Source organism: Protopterus annectens, chromosome 2.part1 (genome assembly GCF_019279795.1).
Source record: "Protopterus annectens isolate FY-2018-M chromosome 2.part1, PAN1.0, whole genome shotgun sequence".
NCBI classification, from domain to species: Eukaryota; Metazoa; Chordata; order Ceratodontiformes; family Protopteridae; genus Protopterus; species Protopterus annectens.
Window position 1 is genome coordinate 654,164,827 of NC_056729.1, and position 12,791 is coordinate 654,177,617.

The following is a 12,791-nucleotide window of genomic DNA, read 5'->3' on the forward strand; positions in this document are numbered from 1 at the left end:
CACCTGCATTCAATATGCAGATGACTCTACCATAATCTGTTCAGCCACTTCTCAAACTGAACTTCAAAAAGCTTTCAACACTGTAGAACAATGGTTCTCCCACTGCTGACTCCTCCTAAACCTCAAGAAAACTAAACTGCTACTCTTCACACCAACCCGAAAGTCCACCTCTTTCCATTTCAATCTCACTTCTAACAACGGTACTCTTCTCTCTCCTGACCCAACCACTAAACTGTTAGGAATAACAATAGACAACAATCTTAACTTTGATAATCACATAAACACCACAATAAAATTAGTTAACAAAAAATTAGGATCCCTTTACAGAATTAAACCCTAACTTACACCAGGAGCTAGGACCGCTATAGCCAGAACTCACCTAATATCCACTCTTCTCTATGCCTCTCCTATATACACCAATCTCTCTAAAAACAACCTCAATAAACTAGCAACATCCTATAACAATATTGCTAGATTTGCTACAGGCTCTCCTTTTAGAACCCATCACTGTTTAAATCTAAGACAATTAAACTGGCTTGAATTTCTTAACCAGCTTCAATTTCACCAGCCCACAAGACCGTATCAACCTAGCAACACTCCAATACTCTCTAGCCTCATTACACCTTATAACAATCTCAAAAATCTACGCTCCTCAAACAAACTGCTGATCAATACTACTAAACCCAACAACTCAGCAGGTGACTCCTTGTTCTCTAACTCTGTTGGAAAACTATGGAATAAACTACCCTCTGAAATCACATCAAGACTTCTCTCACACTTTTTAAAAGGAATCTAAAACTATATCTCAATAAACACTGGCTATGCTCCTGTACTAACCCCAACTAATTCTTCTCCTATTCACTAAATCTCACCCTACATCCTTTATTATTTTCCCTTTATGTATCAACTAACAATATTATTGCATAGAACATATATGTATATATGTATATTGCACCTTATCACTATGAGTACTCTAATTTGTACTACTTGTATGAAAAAAAAAATGTTTTTATGTAATAATTGTTGTTCTTATAATATCTGTCATAACTTCTATATTAACTTTGTATTAACTCTGTATGATTTCTTGGAGCTTTTCTCCCCAGGCCTCTACTGAAAATGGACATGTGTCCAGCTAGACTAGCCCGGTCAACAAATGTAAAATAAATAAAAATAAATATACGTATACCTATACATGCATATATATATCTATCTATATATATATATATATATATATATATATATATATATATATATATATATATATATATATATATATTCTGGTGGTTTGGTTGACAGGGAGTTTGGTCAACATATGTTTAATCGATGGCATTTAGTCAACTATACTGAAAGTCGACAGGTGTGCAAGACTGACAATCCCTGGGTATGGAATATTCCCTTTCCCAGGGGACTGTGTGATTTCAGAGTTAGTATATATAATTAGCAGGGGGGTGTGGGGCACATGCATACTAGCAAGTCAAGGTTTCTGTTTTCGACGTAGAGTGGTTTACCCTTCAGGAGGTCGAAAGCTGTGTTAGTCGCCAAAAATAATATTCACAGAAGGCACCCCGGTCAAGGAATTATTTATTTAGCTCTTTCATGCAAAGATTTCATCAGAATAAAATGACAAAATGTCAACCAACCTTATGTACTTTTCTACACACTCAAACAATTAAAAACTTCAGCAAAGCAACTTTTAAAGCAACACTACACAATACAACACATACTTATAAAAAGCACAATACAAATGTGCTCACAAATATATATATAAATATATGCTTATATGTACGCACACACACACGCACACACACACGCACACACACACATATATATATATATATATATATATATATATATATATATATATATATGGGTCTATATCACAATGTCGAAGACGCATTATTTCGTATGTGTCTTCATCGAACCCATAAAAACGAAAAACGAAAACAGCGAAACTACATATGATCGATTTCTTTCCCTGGGAAAGAAATCGCTTGTCCAAAAAATATATATATATCACTACACACAAAACTCGCCTCCAATTAAATATACCAACTCTGAAATCACACTACAGTTTACAAAACAGCAAATTACCGGAGGCGGGAAAGAAATTTCTCATATGTCCCTTCGCTGTTTTCAGTTTTCATTATTTTAAGTTCAGTGAAGACGTAATTGAAATTAATGCATCTTTGACGATCTAATAGGAACCCAATATACATATATATATATATATATATATATATATATATATGTATATATGGGTTCACTTTATAACATCGAAATACTGAAATGTTGAATTTCAGTATCTCGAAGCTATAAAGTCGAATGTGTGAAATAGCGAACGTTCATAATCGCGAATTTCACATATGTTGAATATATGTCGAATTTGTGGTTATGAAGTTGTGCTACGTAATGTCCGGGTTTGTGTTTTGGTGGTGCACGGTGCCGTGTGTGGATGTAGGTGTTATGTCAGGTAAGTGAGTGTTTTGTAAGGGTTTTGAGTGGGAGTTAGAGTGTGTGTGTGTGAGGGATTGGAGAATGTGCGTGTGTGAGTGAGCTTTTGTGTTGTGTTTGTGCGATCTCGGAGTTAGTATATATAAGTAGGGGGGGTGTGGGGGGCGCAGCCCCCCACATGGGGGTGCAGGGGGGCTTGCCCCCCTGCTTATGTGTGTGTGAGTTGTGTATGTGTGTTTTATTTTGTTTATATTGTGATGTGGGTGTTGTGTTGTATGTTTAGTGTAGTGTGTGCGGTGTTTTCGGTTATGTGGTTTCGCGGTTTTTGTTTGTCGGTGTTTTGTGGATTCGGTTTTATAGTCTCGAGATACTGAAATTCGATATTTCAGCATTTCGAGGTTATAAAGTGAATCCGTATATATATATATATATATATATATATATATATATATATATTTTTTTTTTTTTACACACTCATACAGGTACATATATATCTGTATAGTTGAGAAAGGTGGCATCAGGAAGACTAGGGGGTCCCCCCTTGTAAAAAAAAAAAAAAAAAAAAAAGAAAGAAAAAAAAATGTTGTCTTTTGTGATCTTGTAAATGCTGCTCTTTTGACAGGTAACCACCCAAGGTTTTAGATGTACTGGATTCGAGTCATCATATGTCAATTAACCCTGACATTATTATTTATTGTTGACCTCCTCCTGTATAATTCAAGCAATCCTTTAGGGAAATACTTAAAATACATCTAATTTCAGAAAGGTGTTTTTTTTTTATCCAATGTTACCACATTCTCTTCAAAATGTATTTTTTATTACCATCTGAATTTACCAACCTCTCTTACTGGGCCAGATTCCCAAAGAGTTGCTCTCAGTGTAAGTCTGCCCTCATTCTGAAAGACTTGCACTGAGAGCAAATCTTTTGGAATCTGGCTCATAATATCAACTACATTCTTGTCTCAGTTTGTGCACTCAGATTTACATACCTCATTCTTCCATCCTCTGTTGCTCTCTGAGAGCTTCACCTCACTTGTCCTACCCTTTTGATGCCCCCCTCAACTCTCCTTCCTGCCTTTCTTCTACTGTTCCTTCACTCTAACTGAAAAAAGAAAGGAAAGCATTTTATATTTTATAGCTTCCTATCATTAATTAATCAAGAGTTAATCTGGTTTGCTAATTAGTACAAATACTTAAATGCTAAAGCTGGCATTCCAGTTACATTTTACCCTGTATTCACCTATCTTTCTTTTACTGTTTGAAGCTTTTCTCACTTACTGGAAGTGGGATTTGTAGAAAAGGGTAGGGACAAAAACTGTGGGAACAACACATGCATAATAATATTTTGGAGGAGGAAGGAGTGAGGATTAACGGGAAGGCAGGAATGGATCAATTTATGTAATATTGAATTGATGATAAATATACAAAAGAATATATGTGATGTATAATTTTTGCAACTGGGAATACGTTACAATGGTTTGTTTTCTTTTATAAAAATGCATGTTTTTCCCACTCATTAAGTGATAACTCAAATAAAGGTGTTAAAAAATAAAAAAGATACATACATACATACATTCATACATAAATAAACTCTCTCTCACAGAGACACCCACACACACAAACACACATACATATATAAATAAGAAAATTCAGTAAAGGGATAAAGCAGACATACAGACAAGCAGCCTGCAGAATTACATCCAGTGCAAAACCATGTAACATTAACCTGTTTCATTTCTGAGCGTGAGCAACAGGGAAAGTAGACAGATGCATGTGACTGATACAATTCTACCTGGACTTCAGAAAGACCTATGCCTCTGTTCCATATAGGAGCTTTAGGGACACTGTGTAAGGTACGGGAGGAGGAGGAAGAAACAAGGTAAAGTGAATGCAGAAATGACTGGAAAGAGGGACACAGAGTGGTGAGGGGAGCTGCTGAGGAATGTATAAGGACATACATAATGGTTTTCCTGCAGAACATTGAGGACAGGTGAAATCAGCTTCCAGAATACAGAATACCTGGAGCACAACAAAAACCCTGAGACTTTCAGAAAAAGGCTAATAATAAGGGGGGATTGAAGTGGCTGCTGGGGGAATGTGACAACAGCCCGTGAGGCAATTTTTGCTAGTCTCAATACTATGAATCACTTGTACTGAAAAACACTTTCCGCAAACCTGACTTTGCCCTTTTCACTAATGCTGTGTGACTGTGTAATCTGAATACATATGTTACAAGCTTATCAGGTAGTTCTTACCAAATGGGTGTTAAGGCTGCTTGTCCCTACAAAAAATACTTCTTGCTTGTTGCAAGTGGTTTTGGTGCACATAATGTGTGGTACTGGGGCTCTCAAACCTTACCTTCAGAGTCAAAATGAGTCCACAAGGAGAGATGAAGAGCTATACTGTGCTAGCTACATCCCTGTATACTTGATACACTTGCAGACTTTTTTTATGGGCTGTCTGAGGTTATGCATGCATGCAATTAAAAACACTTGCTAGTAATGGCCACCTGACAGCTAGACAGAAATTTGGAAAGGTTTAATCCTAAATGTTTTTGGCATCAAATGGAAGCATTTTTTCTGCACGATTAGAAAGGAGGAGAGGGAGTGAAGGGAACAGGAAAAATAGGTGTATATTACTGGTGAGCACAATACTTCACACAGGCTCACAATATGCTATGGAAGGCCACAGCACGCAACTCCTCTGGTTATGGGTAACTAAGCTTATTTATCAACTGCAGAGCAACTGAGGAAGGGTATTCCCTTAAACCCACATCAGAAGTCCTCTAAAAGTAAGAACAACATATATCAGCAGATCACTGTAAGTAACAGAAAAATACCAGGCACACAATAACCGACACTGCATAACAGCAGCATAACCACTACTGCTTGTGATAAAGTATGGCAAATAAAAAAAGTTAATACTGTACAAAAGAAAGAAAAGGAGAAGCTGTAATGTACATGTTAGTAAAGCACAACATAAAATAAGATGATACTAATAACAAAGAACGTCTGTTTTACTTAAGTGGAGTTAAAGGCCTGCAACACATTCCACTGTTACAAAGGTAGAATTAACATTTTTGAGTATTTTCTGCAGGTAAGAAAACATAACATAAGCTCTCTTTCCAGAGTACATACTAAGACTTCCAGCTACTGTGTCTGCATATGTGATATTTTAACTGCAGGTTCCAGTTACACACTGGAACAAGTAACAAAGCTAAGCCCAGAGCATTTCCTTCACATAATTCGTAATGACTACATTCCTTATAAAGTACTTACGATATTGCTTCAACCATAGCCAATCCCATGAGTATAGAACATACAGCGTGGTCTTCTCTATAGTCTGGTAGGCCACAGATACAGTAGTAACAGTCCCCCAAGATCTTAATTCGCAGCTGATGGTATTTCTGAAAAACAGAATTGATGACACTCAGGTAGAGAAGAGTTAATTCCTAGGACTTTACTGAAAAATATAAACTGGAGTACTTTTTATTTGCATGTACTCTTCTTATGTGGCAAAATGAATGAAAGCATACCATACCAGAAAGTGTGCTTTATGCCGAATGGGCTGATAAGTGCAACTCATCACAGATAAAGCCGGTCTCGGGATGGAGAGGTGGCATCAAATACAGGGGTTGATGTGATGTATGGGTACATGATGCCACTCAAGAAATTTTTTTACTGCATTTCATTACTGTTTAACTATATTTTTTCATACTGTGAGTTCTGTTTGTGTCTGTAAGTGGTTAATCTGTGCTTTTCTGTGAGTTTTACGGTGTTCTTAACTCTTAAACTGAGTAGCATAGTCTGGATACAGCCTTGCTGCATCCAGAGCTGCTTGGTTTTGCCTTCTGCGTTTCTGGCAGCCATCTTGTGTTGGTAGGGACATATCTCCTCTGCTAGTGAGAGTAGCAGGGCTGCCTGGAACTTGTCTGGCACAATCTTATTGGTAAAGAGAACAAAGGCTAGCAGGATTGGCTAGGTTTCTGTGTTACTAGCATCTTCTATTTTTCATGGTATTTAAACCCAGCGTTTGAGCTGGTTTGGGCTTGTTTGCATATCGTGCACTGCAGCTGCACTATTTTTAAACCATTGCAAGGTACACCAGCTACAATTTTTCCCTTAGTAGCACTTGTATCATCACCTAGCAGTACCCCCCCCCCCATCTCTCTCTGGCCTCTCTCCCTCAGATTCTGATAAACATGGATGGACAATTTCCTATGGCTTTTCCTGCCAGTTGGGTTGATATGGACATCCTGAGACAGTGCAGCAACTGCCTCATGTACATGGACAACGCTCTACTATTACCACCTATGAACACAATTTGTGAGTGATGCAATTACATTAAGAACCTAGAGTACATGCTCTTTCCCTCAAAAGCCAGTATATTTGGCACTGAGAAGGCTGTCAACACAAACACCACATCTCAAACACCACCCACACAAACACAACACACACCCACATATGTGGAGGTCCTCAACATCAACATTCCCAAAGAAAAAAGACCTCCGAGGCAAAAACACACGTGAACTCCACTGCCCACCACACCACACACAGTCCACACACCTGTGTCTCACAGCCACTAAGGCCTAACCATAAACTCAACATATTAATCATAGGAGACTCCATTGTGAAACACACAGATGTGCACCTCACCAGGTTGGATAAGGAGAAAGTCACGGCTAGTTGTTTGTCAGGTGCCAGAATCTACCACATCACACGTACAATCATGTCTCTCAACAACAGGTACAGTTATGACTCTGTCATAGTCCACGTTTGTGTGAATGACTTGAGACGTACCTCCCTGGAATATATGAAGAGAGACATGATCGAGCTCACTGAATGTGTCCCAAGCAGGCATGTCCCTAGCCTTAAGCAGGATTCTACTGTCACCCAGAATGATGCCTCAATACAAACAGAAAATTATTGACTTTAACAACTGCTTAGTTTCTGGTGTCATTCCAAGGGGATCCAGTAGTTGACAGCCTGGGAAGACATGATCGACAGACCACGATGCTTTGTCAGAGATGGCCTGAATCTATCTCCCTTGGGCTTCAGGCCCATGGCAAAGGCTCTTGCCTCCCCCATGGTGCCTTTTTTTAGGCAATGCCATGAGGTCAAAACTACCAACATGAAAATTTCATCAAAATGCAAATTAAAGGGCATGCTGCTAAATGCAAGGAGTCTAAACACCAAACCACTCATTGCAAGCATTCTTAACCCTGGAAGATGATGACATTTGTGCAGTCACAAAAACCTGGTTCAAAGCTGTGGAAAGCATCCCAGCCATACCAGGTTACTCATCCTTTCATACATTCAGACCCCAAACCATGGACAGCAATGCAAAAGGAAGTGGAGTTTCAGTATATATTAAAGATATACACACCTCTAGGCTGGTCAAACAGTATGACACACAGGAGACACTCTAGATGCAGTTAACTGTTGACAAGACCCCTATTCAAGTCATAGCTAGCTACAAGCCCCTAAATTTGACTCAAAATGCCCACTCCACCTAAAACAGTATGACGCACAGGAGACACTCTAGGTGCAGTTAACCGTTGACAAGACCCCTATTCAAATCATAGCTAGCTACAGGCCCCTAACTTTGACTCAAAATTACCACTCCACCTATCTGGACCTCTTCGAATCTATCAAGATTTAACCCTTAACCCTGATCCTGGGTGACTTTACTATCCAACCACAGATTAGAAGAACACAAATACCAGAGATTCCTTGATTTCGTCAGTGCAAATGCCTTGGACCAGCCGGTCGACACCCCCATAAGAGGTGAGAATATCTTGGACTTGGTATTAACCAACATGAGTAACCACTACTGCATCCCTACAGTGTCATCCTCCCTGGTAAGATCAGACCACAAAGCAGTCAATTTCAAAGTCAACATCTCCCCCGACTCCCCCCCCCTTCCCCTGCTAAGGTTAAACATAAAAACTTCTCCAAAGCTGATTACAGCCTCCTGAGGGAAGGTATAAACAGCTTCACAGTCCCCTCCTCCTCTGTAGGAACTGGGACAAATGTCCAAACCTACACCAAAGTACTATATGAACATTTTTATAGCTGCATGGAATCAGGAATACCCAACAGGACAAAATCCTCCTCCTCAAGGAAGAGGAAATGGTGGACATCTACAATTAATAAACTCTATGATAAAAGGAAAAAAATTGCTGTCCAGGACCAAGAAGCAGCAAGTGCCTAATTGGAAGGAATCTCTCTTTAGACTGAACAAGCAAATAAGAGCATTAGTGAAATCCTCCAAAGCAAACTTAAGAGTTCAAACTGGCCACATCTACTAAAGACAGTCATAAGGCTTTCTTCACATATGTCCACAATCTCAAAGGAAGCACTCAGATCTGCTCAGAACTGGTGGTCAAAGACACCACATACGCAAACACCACAGATATAGACAACCTACTGGCAGACAGGTTCACTGAAAACTTCACCCCTCTGTACGCCCATCAGCACATCAGGACATCATCAGCACCTGCACCCCTACCCTTATCTCTTGGGAGCAAGTAATCACTGCCCTCTCAAAGGCAAAAAATACTGCCTCAATGGAACCTAATAACATCCCAGGCTGCATCCTACATGAACTCAGGCAGGAACTTGCAGCACCATTAGGCACCCTATTCAACCAAAGCCTTAGTACCGGCTTCGTCCCAGCCAAGTGGAGGACAACCACTGTTACCCCTTTGCACAAAGGTGGAGTGTCCACTGATCCAGGAAACTGTAGACCCAACAGCTTAACTAGCCTGATCTGCAAGGTCATGGAACAGATTACCATGGACATCATTAACAAGGACATTGGTAACCTCCAAACACTCGATCCCACACAGTTTGGGTTCATCAAGAGGAGGTCATGCCTGTTAAATTTGGTTGACTTCTTTGAGGCAGTCACCAAAGCCATGGAAGAGGGGAAGATGGTGTACACCACCTACCTTGACTTGGCCAAAGCCTTCGATACTATTCCCCACTCAGGTATAACAGATAAACTTTCTCAACCAGGCATCATTCCATATGTTACCAGATGGGTAGCAAACTGGCTCTGACAAAACCCAGCTAGTCAAAATAGGGGAAGCCACCTCAAGCAGTAGACCCATAATGAGCAGTACACCCTGGGGATCATTCTTGGGGCCTCTGTTGTTTAGGATACACTTTTCTGAGGTGCAGACCAATACCAGTGGGCTATGGCTGTCCAAGTTTGCAGATGACTGCAAGGTGGGCATTGTCATTAATTCCCCTAGTGATGTGGACATCCTCCAAGAGGATCTTACCCAAACAATTGACTGGTGCCAGAAACATGGCTTCAAACTGAATGCCAAAAGATGCATCATCATCCCCTTTGAGGAGAGTGACGTCCCCACAAATTACCACAATAATAACAAGGTCTTAAGCACACAATCAGTCGTGATGGACTTGGGCATGCAGGTCGATAGCAAACTAACTTTTGACCACCATATTGCCTCCGTTGTACAGAAAGCTTTCTACATGGCCTACCTTATTAGAGAGGGTATCTTATCCAGCGACAAGAAAGTCATAATATCCCTGTATTCTTGCCTTATAAGCCCCATTATTGAGTACAATGCCCCTTTTGGCATGTACCTCACAAAGCACAAGCAGCAGTTGGAAAGACCACAGAGGTTCCTTACCAGGAGAATCCAGGGCCTCAAACATTTACCCTACACAGATACGCTAAAAGCCCTGTCCCTCTACTCAGTCTCATACAGACTCCTCAGAGATGACCTCTCTCTGGCACACAAAGCAATCTCAGACCCCGCCTTGATGGGACTGCTGCATATCCGTAATCCAGCTCCATTTGAGTAACCTGCACATGCGACCTCAACCTGGTCTGTGGCATCATCAGGACTTATTGGAGAGACAGATTTGTGTCCCAGAGATTCCCCCCTTCCGTGGAATAGACTCCATCTCCATGTCAAGCAGAGTACCTCATTAACCCTTTTTAAGCACAACCTGGATAACTGGATGGGGAACAGAAAATACACCCCTGAGATTCCACCTGTGTCCCTGCTGGACAGGGGCATCAGGTGCTGACTTGTTATAACATGGGCCAAACTCTTGGCTAGGCTTGTACAGGCCTCTGGGCCAATAGCCTAGTAACTTCCATTGATCCTATGGTCCTATAAAAACTTTAAAAAACTATAACTGTCTATTGAATGTTGCAGGTGTTCATACTATACTAAATATAAGGCGCTCAGAAAGGTCTGAGAATTGTATAAGAAGTATTTTAAGTCATGCAGAGGGAATGCCATAATGTGTAAGTATATTCATAACAGTGGCACATCTCATGCAAAATGATCAAAAATGACAACCACTCATACTCTTGAATTAATCATCTGCTACAGTAGAAATTAACATAGGGATTTAACTCATTTTGGTATTCACAGATGATAACACTGACTAATTTTATTGCACTTAAAGGACTTTGGATCAGGCACCCTTTTATTATTTATAAACTAATAAGATACAGCGATAATCATGCCAAGTAATTTAATCTTCCAAACACTAACAGATTTTGCTTGTAGGCCCCTTAATTCCATTTAGCCTGTAGAAGGTTTCCTAACAGCTTTAATTACTACTGAAATTCCAATATGAAGCCCTTACACCAGCGAGGAATCTAAATGGGGAGAAATGCTGTGAAGAAGAGCTGACTGCCACAACTAAGGCATACTTTCTTGGCTTGTATAGGGTTAATTTCTTGTACAACCAGGGATATGAATGCCTAAAACCATGCTCATCTTGGGTATCAGAGGACAACAAGTATGAGATTTTGTTGTTCTTTGCTGAATCTGAATGGACTTCTCCGATCATCAAACTGGAAATAAATAAACAAACAAACAAATAAATAAATCTGTTGTGAGGCACAGCATCAGGCAGAATAGTGGAAAGTCTTCGTCTTAAATTAATCTTCCATGTTACAGGAGAGAGAATTTATCTACCATCAACCTGTCACTTACCTGGCTGAGCCAAGCAAAACAGGAATTGGGTTTCATTTAGCAATAACCACACTTTGGGTAAACCACATTAGCTATTACACTGCCACTGCACAAAATGGGAATGGGCCATAGTGCCCCAGGGAAAAGGTCAATCTCCAGGCTGTACCACTTCTGCAAGACCCTAAAAAAGAAAGGATTCCGAACTGTTACCTCCAAGACAAGCCTGGAACTGCAGCTCAGATAGTCAGACAGCATATTCACTTCTATTGTAATGCAAACAGCTGTAAACAGTGGTGTCCCAGTCTATGGTCCACTGTTATATCCCCCTTGTTTGTCTGCAAAGGGAGTATATGCATTTGTTTCTCCTCTCTGTTCATACTACATCATGGCTTGGCTTTTTGATCTAATCAAGAGGGGGTCTAGTTTCAGCTTCCCTTTCCACAGTCAAGCACCAACTAGTTAATGTGAAGTCCTAGCTCCTGATAACTCAAGTTTCCCAGAACATGAGAAAAGCCACAGTAAGCTCCCAACACATTAATGAAGTATCCATCATCAGGACTTGTAACAGGTTTTAATGGCAGAAATGAAAGTCCTACACTCAGACTGCTGGGTACAGTCCACCATTTCAGACCTTAATGACACTGGTCTGAGACAGAGAGAAGGTGCAACAAGGAGTGACTGCATTGTTTCCACTACCAACTCATCACCCACTGCAAAATCCACATCCTCAAAAATTTAAATGGAACTGTAAAGGTAAAGGCTACAATACAGCTCCTGTCTCACAGCAATGCTGGAGTTGGGACCTTCTTCAGTGTCTTGACTAGGCTGTCAAAATAATGACTTTATGATCTTTTCCAGGGTTAGGAATAACCAGCACTGAAGGGTGCACAATTCTGCCCAGACATAGGCAGTCCTCTGAGAGTTAACACCAAACAGGTCATCTCCCAGTTTATGGAGACCCTCATGCCCTGCAGCCACAGAAACACACAAGTCATGGGTTGCTAACAGGGAGTCTCTTGGTAAAGCCAATAGCAGCCAGTCATCTAGAGAAGGGATTGCTTAAAGTTCCTCTTTCTGCAAGACCTCCACCAACTTAGCTTGGTATGGATTGTGGGTAAAGAAGAGTGAGATAATGGCAAAAACCTGTAGTGAATGTGAAGCCAACACACAGTAAAACAATGGAACCCCTTGTGACGACCATAGAAGCATATACATCAAAAAGACATCCATCATGCCTGACAACACAATTCAGGCATATTTTCAGCAGCAATGCAAGCCTCTTCTCACTTATGGTCATAATCTAGACTATAATATGAAGGTTGTGCTCACTGAAGTAATTGAGGTTCCTAATGTAAGTCAAGTCTCAAATTTC

At 40.3% G+C, this 12,791-nt stretch overlaps 1 protein-coding gene across 1 annotated transcript in view; it reads right to left on the bottom strand.

The window, feature by feature from the left end:
* ADCY3 (adenylate cyclase 3) overlaps window positions 1-12,791 on the bottom strand; it is a 2,166,879-nt gene that overhangs the window by 1,080,598 nt on the left and 1,073,490 nt on the right. The window contains exon 5 of the mRNA XM_044062394.1: window positions 5,730-5,857. Coding sequence (XP_043918329.1) covers window positions 5,730-5,857 — 128 coding nt within the window. The remainder of the gene's footprint in view (window positions 1-5,729; window positions 5,858-12,791) is intronic.